The sequence below is a fragment of the Hypanus sabinus genome, unplaced genomic scaffold (assembly GCF_030144855.1).
Source record: "Hypanus sabinus isolate sHypSab1 unplaced genomic scaffold, sHypSab1.hap1 scaffold_47, whole genome shotgun sequence".
Lineage (NCBI taxonomy): Eukaryota > Metazoa > Chordata > Chondrichthyes > Myliobatiformes > Dasyatidae > Hypanus > Hypanus sabinus.
The window spans coordinates 21,770-38,520 of NW_026781341.1; the positions used below are offsets into that span (position 1 = coordinate 21,770).

Consider the following 16,751-nt stretch of genomic DNA (forward strand, 5'->3'; position numbering starts at 1 on the left):
GTAACTTAGGTGCTGAAACCCAGGTAACATTCTAGTAAATCTTCTCTGTACTTTCTCTGTTTTGGTGACATCTGTCCTATAATTCGGTGACCAGAACTGTACATACTACTCCAAATTCGGCCTGACCAATCCCTTTTACAATTGTAAAATTACATCCCAACTCCTTTACTCAATGCTCTGATTTATAAAGGCCAGCATACCGAAAGGTTTCTTCAGCACCCTATCCACACGAGATTCCACGTTCAAGGAACTCTGCACCATTATTCCTAGATCACTCTGTTCTACTGCATTCCCCAATGCCCTACCATTTACCATGTATCATTGCAGTTCACCGGGTGCGGGGGGCAGCAGTAACCCCAGGTCACTGTTTCTCCACTAATGAGACTAAAGTCCGATACCAGGACGGGAAGTTAGAGCGGTTTATTGATTTCATCATGACAAATGTAAATCGATTCACTCACAGTCACACACAATTAACTGTCCGGCGACAATGAGTGACAGTTTGAATAATCAGTCCCGTTTCTCACCGTCACTCTGCATCGGGGAACCGATGATTATAAAATCCACTTCAGGGCCGTGACCGGGATCGCTGCAGATCCAGGGTCTTTACCGAAGGATTTGTCAATTTGACATCATTATATCGGCCAGGCTGCCGAATGCACCGTCCTCAGCAAAGGGAGCAAAATGATTCTCTCCCGGGATAAACCCACCCCGGGCACCAGTGTCCCAGACTGAACCCCGGACCCCGGGTCTCCTCCTGTCTGGGTAATTCTTCGGTGTGTCACGTGGGGAGTCTCGAACACGCACATCCGGCGGAAGCTGTCCGGCCGGTCAACAGGTGGATACACGTCACTGCGGGACCGTTCCGAGCAACGCACAGCGCGAGACCTGAGCTGGTTCCGTTAAAACCGTTGGGAACCACCCCCGGCGCGCGGCCCTTAAAGGTAAGGGCGGGTGTTAAAGGGGAGGGCGGGGAATCGGCAAAATGTCGCCATCCCGCGGGCGGGGATGTTCACACATTCAGATGTTCACTCTCAGTCCGGGTCTGGTTTCCTGCAGAGATCTCATTTCCTTCCTCCCGGTCTCACTGAACTTATTGTCCTCCAGCCTGAAACAGATGGGAGAATAAAGATGAAATTAACAGATTACACAACAGTGTCAGTAACAGGGGACCGGGGTTAATGTTTCAACAGCACTCACAGACAAATATCACCAGAAAACACACGGATCCGCTGATATTTTATCACATTGAACATTAACACAAACACTCACCAGATCAGCTCCAGACTCGGGTGTGTCAGTATGAGGCGGCGGAGAGCGGGGACAGATCGGTCTGTCAGCGAGTTTGATGTCAGGTCCAGCCCCGTCAGTGATGGTTTTGTATTGAGAGCGGAGGCGAGATCCTCTGCACCAGAATCTGTGAGACCGACATTGATCAGCCTGGAGATGAGAGAAAGTGAGTGTGAAGGAAACAGAAAGACAGGAGACGGTACAAATCCCCAGTGTTTATCAGTAACACAATTACTGATCACATTAATGTTCAGTGTCAGACACCCAGTGACTGTAAACACAATCTCCCACAGTCTGGTACTTACCACAGCTTCTGTATTTTACACTCCCGGTTCCTCAGAGCCACAGACACCAGTTTCATTCCTGAATCTCCCAGTTTATTATCACTCAGGTCCAGCCCCGTCAGTGAAGATTTTGTACTGAGAGCGGAGACGAGATCCTCGGCACCAGAATCTGTGAGACCGACATTGATCAGCCTGGAGATGAGAGAGTGTGAGGGTGAAGGACACAGAGAGACAGGAGACGATACAAATCCCCAGAGTTTATCAGTAACACAATTATTGATTTTTTTTTCTTCAGCACGACTGCTCAAGTCGGCCAGTGAGAACAGCGAGAACAGTTTAAAAGGAAGACAGATTTACAGAGCGAGCGTCAGAGGAGCGGGAGACAGAGTAGGAAGGCTTTGGCTCAACGGGGCTTCGGCGATAAAGGGTCGAGGCGAGGTAGGTTATCTGTTTACAATACAGACAGAGAGTATGTGTGTGAGGCTGGTTTTCTGTGCTCGGTGTCAGATGTGGGGGATCCTGGAGACTCTCAGCCTCCCGGACGGCAACATCTGCACCCGGTGTGTCGAGCTGCAGCTCCATAGGGACCGAGTTAGGGAACTGGAGATGCAGCTCGATGACCTTCGTCTGGTCAGGGAGAGCGAGGAGGTGATAGAGAGGAGTTAGAGGCTGGTGGTCACACCGGGGCCACGGGAGACTGAAGAGGTGGGTCACAGTCAGGAGAGGGAAGGGCAAGAAGCAGATACTAGAGAGTACCCCTGTGGCTGTACCCCTTGACAATAATACGCCTGATCATGTGCTGCTGGAGGGAGGGACGCCCTGGGGTGTGGGGTGATAAAGCAACAGTGGCCGTGCCTGTGGCGCACCCTGTGGTTCAGAAGTGCAGGTAAAAGAAGAGGATGGCAGTAGAGATAGGGGATTCTGTAGTTAGCGTGTCAGACAGGCGATTCTTTGGACGCAGGAATGAAACACATGAACGACGGTAGTTTGCCTTCCAGGTGCCTGGGTCCGGGATGTTTCAGATCGCGTCCAAGATATCCTGCAGTGGGTTGGAGAACAGCCAGAGGTTGTGGTATATATTGGTACCAATTACATAGGTAGGAAAAGGGAAGAGTTTCTGAAAACAGCGTACAGGGTGTTCGGACGGAAGTTGAGAAGCCGGATCTCAAAGGTAGTGATCTCAGACCACATGACAGTGATAATAAGATTAGGATGAGGTGGAGGATAAACGCGTGGCTGAGGGATTGGAGCTGGAGGCAGGGATTCAGATTTCTGGATCATTGGAACCTCTTTTGGAGCAGGTGTGACCTGCACAGAAAGACGGGTTGCACATGAATCCCAGGGGGACCAATAGCCTGTCAGAAAGGTTTGCTAAGGCTACTGGGGAGAATTTAAATAGAATTGCTGGGGGTGGGAAATGAACTGATGTGACGGAGGAGAGGAAGGTTGGCTCACAAATAGAGAAAATTTGGAGAGAATGCGAAAGGGAGGATTGGCAGGAGACAGAGAAGGGACACATTCAGTCCAATAATTTGAGATGTGTCTGCTTTAATGCAAGGAGTAAGATGAATAAAGCGGATGAGCTCCGAGTGTGGATCAGCTCTCGGAGCTATGATGTTGTGGTCATTAGAAAGACCTGGATGGCTCAGGGAAAGGAATGGCTACTTCAAGTGCCAGGCTTTAGATGTTTCAAAAAGGACAGGGAGGGAGGCAAAAGAGGTGGGGACCTGGCACTGTTGATCAGTGATAGTGTCAGGGCTGCAGAAAAGGAGGACGTCATGGAGGGGTTGTCTACGGCATCTCTGTGGGAGGAAGTTAGGAACAGGAAGGGGTCAATAACTCTACTATGTGTTTTGTATAGACCACCCAACAGTAACAGGGACATCGAGGAGCAGATAAGGAGACAGATTCTGGAAAGGAGTAATAATAACAGGGTTGTTGAGGTGTGAGATTTTAATTTTCCAAATATTGATTGGTATCTCTCCAGAGTGAGGCGTTTAGATGGTGTGGAGTTTGTTAGGTCTGTTCAGGAAGGTTGCTTGACGCAATATGTAGATACGCCTACAAGAGGGGAAGCTGTACTTGATCTGGTATTGGGAAATGAACCTGGTCATGTGTCAGGTCTCTCAGTGGGACAGCATTTTGGAGGTAGTGATCACAATTCTATCTCTTTTACCATAGTGTTCGAGAGGGATAGAGTCAGGCAAGTTGGGGAAACCTTTAATGGGGTAAGGGGAACTATGAGGCTATCAGCCTGGAAATTGTAAGCATAAATTGGAAAAAGATGTTCTCAGGGAAACGTACCAAAGAAATGTAGAAAATGTTCAGGGGATATTTGCGTGGGGTTCTGAGTAGGTACGTTCCAATGAGACATGGAATGGATGGTAGGGTACAAGATCCGTTGTGTACAAAGGCTGTTGAAAATCTAAAGAAGAAAAGGAGAGATTATGAAAGGTTAAAAAAACGAGATAATGATATTAATCTGGAAATTGTAAGGCTGGCAGGAAGGAGTTTAAGAAAGAAATTAGAAGAGCTTGGAGGGGCCATGAGAAGGCCTTGGCAGACAGGACTAAGGAAAACCCCAAAGCATTCTACAAGTGTATGAAGAGCAAGAGGATAAGATGTGAGACGATAGGACCAAACAAGTGTGACAATGGAAAAGTGCGTATGGAACCGGAGGAAATCGAGGAGGTATTTAATGAATCATTCACTTCAGTATTCATGACGGAAAAGATCTTGGTGATTGTAGGGATGACTTGCAGTGGACTGCAAAGCTTGAGAATGTAGATATTAAGAAAGAGGATGTGTTGGAGCGTTTGGAAAGCATCAAGTTGGATAAGTCACCGGAAGACGGCGGGATGTACCCCAGGCTACTGTGGGAAGTGCGGGAGGAGATTGCTGAGCCTCTGGCAATGATCTTTATATCATCACTGAGGATGGGAGACGTTGCGGAGGATTGGAGGGTTGCGGATGTTGAAAGGGAGTAGGGATAGCCCAGGATATTAGAAGTCTTAATTCAGTGGTTGGTAAGTTGATGGAGAAGATCCTTAGAGGTAGGACTTATGAACATTTGGAGAGGCAAAATATGATTAGGAATTATCAACATGGCTTTTTCAAAGGCAGGTCGTGCCTTACGAGCTTGATTGAATTTTTTGAGGATGTGACTAAGCACAGTGTTGAAGGTAGAGCCATAGATGTAGTGTATATGGATTTCAGCAAGGCATTTGATAAGGGACCCCATGCAAGGCTTATTATGAATGTAAGGAGGCATGGGATCTAAGGGGACATTGCTTTGTGGATCCAGAACTGGCTTGCCCACGGAAGGCAAAGAGTGGTTGTAGACGGGTCATATTCTGTATTGAGGCCGGTGACCAGTGGCGTGCCTCAGGGATCTGCTCTGGGAGCCCAAGTCTTTGTGATTTTTATAAATGACCTGGATGGGGAAGTGGAGAGATGGGTTTTGCTGGTGACACAAAGGTTCAGAAGGCATACGGTATATTGACCTTCATCAGTCGTGGGATTGAGTTTAAGAGTCCAGAGGTAATGTTGAAGCTATATAGAACCCTGGACAGACCCCACTTGGAGTACTGTACTCAGTTCTGGTTGCCTCACAATGGGAAGAACGTGGAAACCATAAAAAGGGTGCAGAGCAGATTCAGAAGGATGTTGTCTGGATCGGGGAGCATGCCTGATGAGAATAGATTGAGTGAACTCGGCCTTTTCTCGTGGAGTGACAGAGGATGAGAGGTACCTTGATAGAGGTGTACAAGATAATGAGAGGCATTGATCATGTGGTTCTTCAGAGGCTTTTCCCCAGGGCTGAAATGGCTAGCACGTTGAAAGGGCATAGCTTTAAGGTTCTTGGAAGTAGGTACAGAGGAGATGTTAGGTGTTTTTTATTAATGCAGTGAGTTCTGAGTGCCTGGATTGGGCTGTCGGCAATGGCAGTAGAGGCAGAAACGATAGGGTCTTTAAGAGACTCCTGGATGGCTACATGGAGCTCAGAAAAATAGAGAGATATGGGTAAAGCCTAGGAAGTTCTAAGGTAGGGACATGCTCGGCACAGCTTTGTGGGCTGCAGGGCCTGTATTGTGCTGTATATTTTTATGTTTGCTTCTACTGATCTCATTAATTTTCAGTGTCAGACACCCAGTGACTGTAAACACAATCTCCCACAGTCTGGTACTTACCCCAGTTTCTGTATTTTACACATCGGGTTCCTCAGAGCCGCAGACACCAGCTTCACTCCTGAATCTCTCAGTTCATTCCCACCGAGGCTAAACATCAACAGACAGATTGATGGACAAAGTGATTTAAACCGTGGGTCTGCGGGAAATTCTCTCACTCGGATATTTCAGGAAACATTAAATCCTTCAGTAAATCACTGACCGGAGTTCTCATCACTGTCAATGTCCCTCACTGCCCAGCTCCAGGGTATTCACCGAGTGTGACCGTGTAATCTCCACATATTCTGTCCCATTCCCCGATGGAAAGAAAAGTGTTCCTGATGTGAGAGGATCGGGAAGGGCAGGGATGAAGATTGGGAGGAAGTCCCACAGTGAGGAAGATTTGTGAATGGGAAAGTGTCGATGGGAGACGGTGGAAGAGACCCCACCTGAGGAAAAGGGATAGGAAGACAGAATCTGCAGGAGGAAGAGGGCAGGGAAGAGAGGTCCCACAGGATGAAGGGGAATGGTGATGAGAAGTCCCACAGCAGTATACCGATGGGAAAAGATAATCCAATGAGATGAGATGATCCTGAAATAGATTGCAAGGGAGGGTGGGTCTGAACTGAGGCCCACAATCGGCGGAGGAGATGCGCCCATGTGGTCTGGGTATCTGGTAGTGAGCACAGTCACACAGGTGGACTGATGGTGATAGTCACACACGGGGAATGGCAGGGGAGGACAATCTCACAATGGTATTTCTTACTTTCTCACTGGGACAGGCTGCTGACGGTCTCTTGTCCCTCACCGGGAAGTGGGTGTGAATCTCTGACCCATCTGCTGCAGTCAGTGTCGGTCTGGGTGTCAGTAACAGTGAGAAGGAACATTGTCAATGGACGTATCACAGGCAGCGAGAAACACGGCCATTCCTGTGATTTACTACCATTAAACCAATGGCCGTTGTTCACTGATCTGATGAAGTCTCCAACATCCCTTCACAAGGAACCACAAAACCCCCCCATCCTTGGGGAATTACTGACCGATCCCCTGGGCATTTGTCACAATTCATCACAATCTGATTTATCACAGTTTAACCCAAATCCCTTTTCATTGAAACGACACAATGGAACAGTTTCACAGTTCAGAGAGAGAGATAAATCAAATTACCTCAACACCTGGCACTTGTGCAGCCCGGGACCCAGCCGCTGGATTCCTTCACACTGAATGTGGCAGTTCCCCAGGTCGAGGTGTTTTATTGTATCACAGAGTCCGATGACATGAGACAGGACCGCGCAGTCAATCGGGGTCAGTGTCATTCCACTGAATGAAAGTGTTTCCACAGATCCCAGTGCGGCCTGAGCCAGTCCACGATTCTGAGACTCAAACAGGTAGTGCAATGCGTTCAGGACGCTCCTTTTACCAGCTTCACTCTCTGTGTTTCCAACCTGGCGTTTAACCTCCTCCTTCACCCAGTCAATTACCCGGCAGGTTGTTTCATTGGGAAATGGACCCAGAAACTCCTCCAGGCCCCGAGCTGTCATTGGGGAGGAGAGACCAGCAACAAAACGGAGAAATACCTCAAATCGCCCATCTGTCGTGCTGTGGACTTCAGTGAGGAATTTCAGGATATTCCCGGGATGTGGATTCAGGAATTGTGCGACTGCAGCTACAAACTCTTGGATGGTGAGGTGTGGGAATGTGTACACCACGCTCCGGGCAGAATCCTCTCTCTCCAAAAGCTCCATCAGGAACCCGGACAGGAACTGGGAAGGCTGCAGATTGTACTTCATCAAATCTCCATCTGTAAACACAATCTTCCTCTCGGACACTCCTCTGAAGGCCATCTGACCAACCCTGAGTAACACATCACGGGGGTTCTCATTCTCACGGCCGTGGTTTTTCAGGATGTTGTAAATATAGTAGGAGTACAGTTGGGTGATGGTCTTGGGAACTCGCTGTGGGTCCCTGTCTCTTTGTGTGAAGAAGTGGCCCAGTGTCAGAGCGAGGATCCAGCAGTAGGAGGGGTTGTAGCTCATGGTGTACAGGATCTCGTTCTCCTTCACGTGTTTGAAAACAGCTGCTGCCACCATCTGATCTTCAAAATGCCTGATGAAATATTCCTTCCGTTCGACACCAACAAATCCCAGGATTTCAGCCCAGATACCGATCTTCGCCTTTTCCAGTAAATGTAACGCAGTGGGGCGGGTAGTCACCAGCACTGAACACCCTGGGAGCAGCTTCCGCTGGATTAAACTGTACACAATGTCAGACACCTTGCACTTGAATTCAGGATCTGTGCATGTGGACTGAGGTTCTGTGTCTCTCCGACTGTCAGCAAAATTAATTTTGTCATTGAATTCATCCAAACCATCGAATATGAACAGCAATCCCTCTGGGCTCTTCCAGACCTCTCTCAGGATATTCCCAAAGTAAGGATACTGATACAGAATCAGTTCCCTCAGGTTTATTCTGCAGTTAATGGAGTTTAAATCCCGGAATTTGAAACTGAAGACAAACTGGAACTGTTTGTATATTTTCCCCGTGGCCCAGTCATAAACAATCTTTTGAACCATTGTTGTTTTCCCGATCCCTGGGACTCCGGCCACTGCTGCCGAACTCGCAGATGTGGAGTAACTTTGGGAAAACCTGCTCCAGAATAACTGATCAGTCCGGATTTTTTCCAGCTCTCTGCGGAGATGTTTCTGTCTCCACTCCTCGTGGTCTTGGCCTCTTGCCAGCAGCTCATGTTCCACCAATCTCCGATCTCGAACAGCAGAAATGACCGTGAGCTCAGCGTATCGATCAACCAGCTGGAAGACCTTCACCTTCTCCCTCATCAGGATCGTGTTCACTCTCAGTGTTTCAGTTTGTGCCCGCAGAGTCTCCTTGTGTTTCTGTTGAACATCTTCCATGGAAACAGACAGCAGACAAACTGTTAGGTGCCTCAACTCCGGACGCAGTATTTAAGCACACAAGCGTTAGCTCAAAGCTGTTGCATTAATCGAATTTGTCAATGGATGCTCGTTCAGTAAAGTAAATTCAATTAACAGACCCCTGACTGGACAGAGAGGCCTGGTCTAGATAAACACCAGATTATCACATTTCCACATTAATTGTGCTGTGAAGGTGAGTATTTCCCTGGTAGTTTACTGACCCCCAACTGTCCCGTACTGGACAACATCTCACTACTGCCACAGATATCATTGCTCCTGAGGAAGAATCGTTTAATCCCCAGTGTTGATGTGGCGAATGGAGATAGAGAAGAGGGTAGTGGGTATTCTGTCAAAGGAACAGTTCAGGGAATCGCAGCTCCCTCTCTGCTCCCCTCCCACCACCATGAATCAAAATACAAAGAAGCAGCTTTGTTTTTCAGAACATGCACTGTGGGTGGGTGGGTGGGTGGGGTGCGTGGGGTCTCAAAGTGTGCCGTCTCTGACAGGGATGTATGGGGAGGGCACAGTGTGTCAGGAACCTGTCAGGTGCATGGGGTCTCACAGAGTGTCAGGAACCTGCCAGGTTTGTGTGGGGTCAACAGTGTGTCAGGACCCTGTCAGGGGTGTGTGGGGTCTCAGAGTGTGTCAGGACACTGTCAGGGGTGTGTGTGGTCTCACAGTCTGTCGGGAACCTGTCATGGGTGTGTGGGGTCTCACAGTCTGTCGGGAACCTGTCAGGGTGTGTGGGGTCTCACAGTGTGTCAGCAACCTGTCAGGGGTTTGTGGGGTCTCACAGAATATCAGGGCCCTGTCAGCGGTGTGTGGAGTCTCACAGTTTGTCGGGAGCCTGTCAGGGGTGTGTGGGGTCTCACAGTGTGTCAGGGCACTGTCAGGGGTGTGTGGAGTCTCATACTGTGTTAGGACCGTGCTAGGGGTGTGTGGGGTCTCACAGTGTGTCAGCACCCTGTCAGGTGTGTGTGGGTCTCAGGGTGTGTCAGAACCCTGTCAGGGGTGCGTGGGGTCTCACAGTGTGTCCGTATCATGTTAGGACTGTGTGGGGTCTCACAGTGTGTCCGTATCCTGTTAGGAGTGCGGGGTCTCAAATCCTGTCAGAACCGTGCCAGGGGTGTCTGGTGTCTCAGAGATTGTTGCCACCATGTCAGGGGTGTGTGGGGAGACACAGTGGGTCAGGACCTGGTTAGGGTATTGCGGCGTCTCTCAGTGTGTCAGGACCCTGTCAGTGATGTGTGGGGTCTCAGTGTGTCATGAACATGTCAGGCGTGTGTGGGGTCACACAGTGTGTCAGGACCCTGTCAGGGGTGTGCGGGGTCTCACAGTGGGTCAGGAGCCTGCCATTGATCTGTAGTGTCTCACAGTGTGTCAGGGCCATGTCAGGGGTGTGCGGGGTCTGATAGTGTGTCAGTACCATTTCAGTGGTGTGTGGGGTGTCACAGTGTGTCAGCGCCCTGTCAAGGGTATGTGGGGTCTCACAGTGTGTCGGGACCCTGGCAGTGGTGTGTGGAGTCCCACAGTGTGTCATGACCCTGCCAAGGTACTGTGGTGTCTCCCAGTGTGTCGGGACAGTGTCAGGGGTGTTTGGGGTCTCACGGTGAATCTGGAACATGTCAGGGGTGTGTGGGGTCTCACAGTTTGACGCGAACCTGTCAGGAGTGTGTGGGGTCTCACAGTGTCTCAGGACCCTGTCAGGGGTGTGTAGGGTCTCACAGTCTCTCGGGAACCTGTCAAGGGTGTGTGGAGTCTCACAGTGTGTCAGGACCCTGTCAGGGATGTGTGGGGTCTCACAGTGTGTCAGGACCCTGTCAGGGGTGTGTGGGGTCTCACAGTGTGTCAGGACCCTGTCAGGGATGTGTGGGGTCTCACAGTGTGTCCGTATCATGTTAGGAGTGTGTGGGGTCTCACAGTGTGTCAGGTCCCTGTCAGGGGTGTGTGGGGTCTCACAGTGTGTCAGGACCCTGTCAGGGGTGTGAGGGGTCTCACAGTGTGTCCGTAGCATGTTAGGAGTGTGTGGGGTCTCACAGTGTGTCCGTATCCTGTTAGGAGTGCGGGGTCTCAAACCCTGTCAGAACCGTGCCAGGGGTGTCTGGTGTTTCAGTGATTGTTGCCACCATGTCAGGGGTCTGTGGGGAGACACAGTGGGTCAGGACTTTGACAGGGTTATGCGGCGTCTCTCAGTGTGTCAGAACACTGTCAATCGTATGTGGGGTCTCACAGTGTGTCAGGAACATGTCAGGGGTGTGTGGGGTCTCACAGTGTGTCAGAACCATGTCAGGGGTGTGTGGGGTCTCACAGTGTGTCTGGACCCTGTCACGGGGTTGTGGGGTCTCACAGTGTGTCAGGACCGTGCCAGGGATATGTGGGGTCTCACAGTGTGTCAGGGCCCTGTCAGGGGTGTGAGGAGTCCCACAGTTTGTCGGGAACCTGTCAGGGGTGTGTGGGGTCTCACAGTGTGTCAGGACACTGTCAGGAATGTGTGGAGAATTGTAGTGTGTCAGTAACCTGTTTAGGGGTGTGAGCTGTCTCAGAGTGTGTCAGTATCCGTTTAGGGGTGTGGGGACTCGCATCCTGTCAGGACCGTGCCAGGGGTGTGTGGAGACTCACATTGTTTCAGGATCCTGCGAGGTGTGTGTGTGGTCTCTGTGTTTCAGGATACTGTCAGATGTGTGTGTTGTGTCTCACAGTTTGTTAGGATCTTGCCAGGAGCGTATGGGGTATCACAGTGCGTCAGGACACTGTCAGGAATGTGTGGATTCTCGTAGTGTGTCAGGAACCTGTTTAGGGGTGTGCGGGGTTTCTGAGTGTGTCAGTATCCATTTCGGAGTGTGGGGTCTCACATCCTGTCAGGACTTTGCCAGGGGTGTGTGGGTCTCACACTGTTTCAGGATCCTGCCAGGTGTGTGAGGGGTCTCAGTGTTTCAGGACACTGTCAGGTGTGTGTGGTGTCTCACAGTTTGTCGGGATCCTGCCAGGAGTGTATGGGGTCTCACGGTTTGTCAATTGATAGTAGACAATAGATGCAGGTGTAGGCAATTCAGCCTTTTGAGCCAGCACCGCCATTCAATGTGATCATGGCTGATGATCTACAATCAGTACCTCGTTCCTGCCTTCTCCCCATATCCCCTGACTCCGCAATCTTTAAGAGCTCTGCCTAACTCTTTCTTGAAAGCATCCAGGGAATTAGTCTTCACTCACCTCTGAAGCAGAGCATTCCATAGATCCACAACTCTCTGGGTGAAAAAGTTTTTCCTGAACTCCACTCTAAATGACCTACCCCTTATTGGCAGCTGTGGCCTCTTGTTTTGGACTCGGGAACATGTTTCTTGTCTCTAGCGTGTCTAACCCCTTAAAAATCTTATATGTTTCAATCAGATCATCTCGCATCCTTCTAAATTCCAGAGTATCAGGACCCTATCAGGTGGGTGTGGGATGTCATGGTGTATCAAGAACCTGTCAAGGTTATATGGGGTCTCACAGTGGGTCAGGACCCTGCCATTGCTCTGTGGTGTCTCAGAGTGTACCGGGACCCTGTCAGCGGTCTGTGGCGTCTCGCAGTGTGTCAGGACCATGTCAGGGGAGTGTGGGGTCTCAGAGTGTTTCATGACCCTGCCAAGGGTCTGTGGGATCTCACAGTGTGTCAGGACCCTGTCAGGAGTGTGTGGGGTCTCACAGTGTGACGGGACCCTGGCAGTGGTGTGTGGAGTCTCACAGTGTGTCATGACCCTGCCAAGGGACTGTGGTGTCTCCCAGTGTGTCGGGACAATGTCAGGGGTGTTTGGGGTCTCACGGTGAGTCGGGAACCTGTCAGGGGTGTGTGGGGTCTCACAGCCTGTCGCGAACCTGTCAGGGGTGTGTGGAGTCTCACAGTGTGTCAGCACCCTGTCAGGAGTGTGTGGGGTCTCACAGTGTGTCAGGACCCTGTCAGGGGTGTGTGGTGTCTCACAGTGTGTCTGTATCCTGTTAGGAGTGTGTGGGACCTCACAGTGTGTCCGTATCCTGTTAGGAGTTCGGGGTCTCAAATCCTGTCAGGACCGTGCCAGGGGTGTCTGCTGTCTCAGAGTGTGTTGTCACCAGGTCAGTGGTGTGTGGGGAGTCACCGTGGGTCAGGACCTTGTCAGGGTTATGCGGCGTCTCTCAGTTTGTCAGGACCCTGTCAGTGGTGTGTGGGGTCTCACAGTGTCATGACCATATCAGGCTTGTGTGGGGTCACACAGTGTGTCAGGAACCTATCAGGGGTGTATGGGGTCTCACAGTGAGTCAGGGCCCTGTCAGGTGTGTGTGGAGTCTCACCGTTTGTCGGGAACCTGTCAGGGGTGTGTGGGGTCTCACAGTGTGTCAGGACCCTGTCAGTGGTATGTGGGGTCTCACAGTGTGTCGGGACACTAGCAGTGGTGTATGCGGTTTCAAAGTGTGTCGGGACCATGTCAGGGGTGTGTGGGGTGTCATAGAGTGTCAGCACCCTGTCAGGGGTTTGTGATGTGTCACAGTGTGTCGGGACCCTGGCAGGGGTGTGTGGGGTCTCACAGTGTGTCGGGACCCTGTCAGTGGTGTGTGGGGTCTCACGGTGTGTCGGGACCCTGTCAGGTGTGTGTGGGGGTCTCGCAGTGTGGCAGGACTCTGTCAGGAGTGTTTGGGGTCCCAGAGTGTGCAGGGACACTGTCGGGGGTGTGTGGGGTCTCACAATGTGTCAGGACCCTGTCAGGGGTGTGTGTTGTCTCACAGTGTGTCGGGACCCTGTCAAGGGTGTCTGGTGTCTCACATTTTGTCGGCACCGTGTCTTGGATGTTTGGTGTCTCACCCTGTGTCAGCACTCTGCCGGGGTGTGTGGGGACTTGTAGTGTGTCCGGAACCTGTAAGCAGTGTGTAAGGTCTCAGAGTGTGTCAGTATCCGGTTCGGTGTGTGGGGTGTCACATCCTGTCTGGACCGTGCCACTGGTGTGTGAGGTCTCACACTGTTTCTGGACCGTGCCAGGGGCGTGTGTGCTCTCAGTGCTTCAGGAGCCTGTCAGGCTTCAGGTCCCTGTCAGGGTTGTGTGGGGTCTCACAGTGTGTCAGGTACCTGTCGGAGTTGTGTGGTGTCTCACTGTGCGACAGGACCCTGTCAGGGGTGTGTGGTGTCTCTATTCAATGTATACGGCTGTGATATGGAGCGTAGGAAAACACTGATCCTGGATATATTCACTTTCGAGAGTGTGACAGTGGCAGAAATGATGTTCTTCAATAATCAGGGAGTGTATCAGTTTCATATTCAGAAATGGGTTGGGAATTTCTCTGTCTTGTCTGTTCCCTCTGCAAACAGGATGAAGGACAATCATGATCAAGCTTGTAGCGATTTACTAAACCCGTGTTCAGGGACACTGTGGGGTTCCATTAACCGTGTGTGGACTGGAGCAATATTTACAGAGGTCCCAGAAACGTCAGTAGTTTGTAAACTTCCTGATTGGTCTATCTCTGCTCCCATATTTAAATTATCATCGTTGGGATTTGTTACTGTAAATGATAGAGACTGAACCAGGGTTCTGGCGAAGATTCCTTGTATTTCTGGTAAGAGCTGCTCTGTGGTTGAACAGACCAGTTGGGATGTTACCTGCTTTTCTAATTAAAGTGATGCTATTATTACTATTCTGTGACTGGAACTTCAGTGGACGCCCAACTCTGAGCAAAGATAATCTGCGGGAACTGGGGGAGTTTGGAAAATGGTTCAGGATGAGGCTGTTCAGGAGGGGCAGTGCCTGTCAAGGGAAGGTTTTCACTATTTGCTGTGAAGAAATATAAGTTTTTTTTCCATTCTCCAGAACGCCCCTTCTCCACTCAGTCTCCGGTGGGGATCTGTAGTTGCAGGCCCCAGAGCGGTGTGACCACCTTCCTCAAACTCGCCAGCTCTCTGCCTCTTTCCTCAAAATGTCCTTTGAAAACTCTCCCTCTAGCAAACACGTTTCCCTGTGTCTCACTGTGTTCTCTGTCACAGTGCCAACATTTACCTGGTCAGATCCTGTTGGCTCAACAACTGAACCACCGACGCCAATTACAACCGTTGGTGGAAACAGAGGACAAGTTTCAACTTCATGAAATTTGCTTCAGCCTCATTTGGACCATTGCGTACCGTTCCGATTGCCCCACCACCGGAGGGATGTTGAGGCTTTAGAGAGGGAGCAGAAGAGATTTACCGGGATGCTGCCTGGTTTAGAAGGCATGTGCTACCATGAGAGGCTGGATGAAATTAGCTTGTTTGCTCTGGTTCATCGGAGGCTGAGAGGAGCTTTGACACAGGATGACAAGATTCCGAGAGGCATAAATAGAGTGGACAGAGAGAATCCGTTTCCCGCGGTTGAAATGTCTATTACCGGAGGGAATATATTGAAGATAAGAGGGTGTAGAATGAAGGGGGATGTGAAGGTTAGCTTCTTTTTTTAAATTAGACAATCGTGGCTGCCTGGAATGCACTGCCTGGTAAGGTGGTCGAGGCAAATTATTAGAAGCTTTTAAAGGACTTTTGGACAGTCACATGGGTGTAAGGAAGATGGAAGCATGTGGACATGGTGAAGGAAGGAGAGATTAGTCTTCAGGTTTGTTTGATTTATTTCTTGGCTGTTTCAGCACAATATCATTTGCCTAATGGCCTGTTCCTGCGTTATACTCTTCAATGTTCAATGCACGTTCACTTACCTTTCAGCTCACCGAGAATCTTTAGTAAATGTTGAGCGGAAATTGGTTGATGGGAAGGATCACAACCTGTTTGAATTTAAACAAATTGAGGAAATCATTTTTGTAAAATTTTAAAGTATGCTGTATTCAATCCAAATTTAATTTAATCTCTGATATTATCTCACCATATATCTGTATTTCCTTCAGTATTTTGTCCAAATTTGGGACATCAGTCCGCATTTTCACAAAGGTTTCCCACATCACCCTCGGTGCGCGGGAGCCTTTCTCCATCACCAGGCTCAGGAGGAGTTTAGAACTGTCCGCCCGCTCTCCCTTATCAGCGAGATCAGAGATTTTCTGTGAAGAGTAACGGTGAACATATTGGGGACTGACAGATTCACACATAGAATGAGAAGTAAATGATGTGCTCTTTAATGGGATCACCCGGACGGGTGCTGATTCTGTCTGGACATGGACTGTACATTCGGAGTGCAGAGCACACGGAGGGACATTCACCGTGAACCTGGTCCACCAGTCAATGAGATCCTGGCTGGTCAGTGACCGCTTTGCTAACGTGGCTCCAAATCCAGAAATAATTCCTCACCGGATTTGACCGTGTAAAACAAAATCAGAAAATAACGATCACAGATGAGGAAAGAAGTCAGGAGGGTTTCTGTAACAGCGTGAACAGTCTCTGGGAAGTTGCAGAAAAGATGATGTGATTCATCTCCTCAGTCCGCCAGTGTCCAACATGACAGCGGATTACCTGCTGACACCTGATGCCTTTCCTTTGCCTTTTCCAGTGGAGGTTTATTCAGTGATCACACATTACAACATGGCAGTATTCCCCAGTCGACACTATTTGCAGTTATAGATTGTAACAGAATGATCTCCACCCAGAACAGAACACACTCGAGCTCCTGTGGCATCCGGTCGTAATGCCCCGGTTCTCACTGAATCCTGCCGTCACTCTGTACACTCTTCTCGAAATAAAAGTTTCTACCGTATTTCCATTTAAGCTCGTTTATTGCAACATCATAGAAATGTTGCCTACTCGCCTCGCTCTGAACATTGAGCCACCAGCAGGGGTATTTACAACTTTTTCAATCATCGCTTGAGATTCACATTTTTAGGAATTATATATATTTATTTCTGATTTGTTTTTATGCTCTATTATCCAGTGAGTGAGAGTCCCGACACCCATCAGTCCGGTGATGTGTGAAAATTCAAACCCATTCTCCCTCCCACTCACCCGATGTTCCTCTCCACTGAACTGATTCTTGGCCGTTAACGCCAGGCTCACTCCATGCACCTCTCCTTCCATCGCCTGCTCCAGCCTGTCCCGGTAGAAGTCCGTCAACCGCAGCAGCTGGAAGTCATTCCAGCTTGCCAGGAGCTCGGTGATCACTCTCAGATCT

General features: G+C 49.8%; 1 protein-coding gene across 1 annotated transcript; it reads right to left on the reverse strand.

The window, feature by feature from the left end:
• Positions 1–405: 405 nt before the first annotated feature.
• LOC132389079 (NACHT, LRR and PYD domains-containing protein 3-like) lies at positions 406–8,671 on the reverse strand. The gene is made up of 5 exons (XM_059961493.1): positions 6,908–8,671; positions 5,765–5,851; positions 1,596–1,766; positions 1,273–1,440; positions 406–1,108 (listed from the first exon to the last, which is right to left on the reverse strand). Exons 1-5 carry the CDS (start codon positions 8,650–8,652, stop codon positions 1,021–1,023), a joined length of 2,259 nt encoding a protein of 752 aa, XP_059817476.1. The 5' UTR covers positions 8,653–8,671; the 3' UTR covers positions 406–1,020.
• Positions 8,672–16,751: the final 8,080 nt, after the last annotated feature.

Coding starts and splice junctions, on each gene's coding strand:
- LOC132389079 (XM_059961493.1), bottom strand. CDS start 8,652: ATGGAAGATGTTCAACAGAAACACAAGGAGACTCTGCGGGCACAAACT. Junction 5,852..6,907: donor CACAAGTGCCAGGTGTTGAG/GTAATTTGATTT, acceptor GTTGATGTTTAG/CCTCGGTGGGAATGAACTGA. Junction 1,109..1,272: donor CCGAGTCTGGAGCTGATCTG/GTGAGTGTTTGT, acceptor CATCTGTTTCAG/GCTGGAGGACAATAAGTTCA.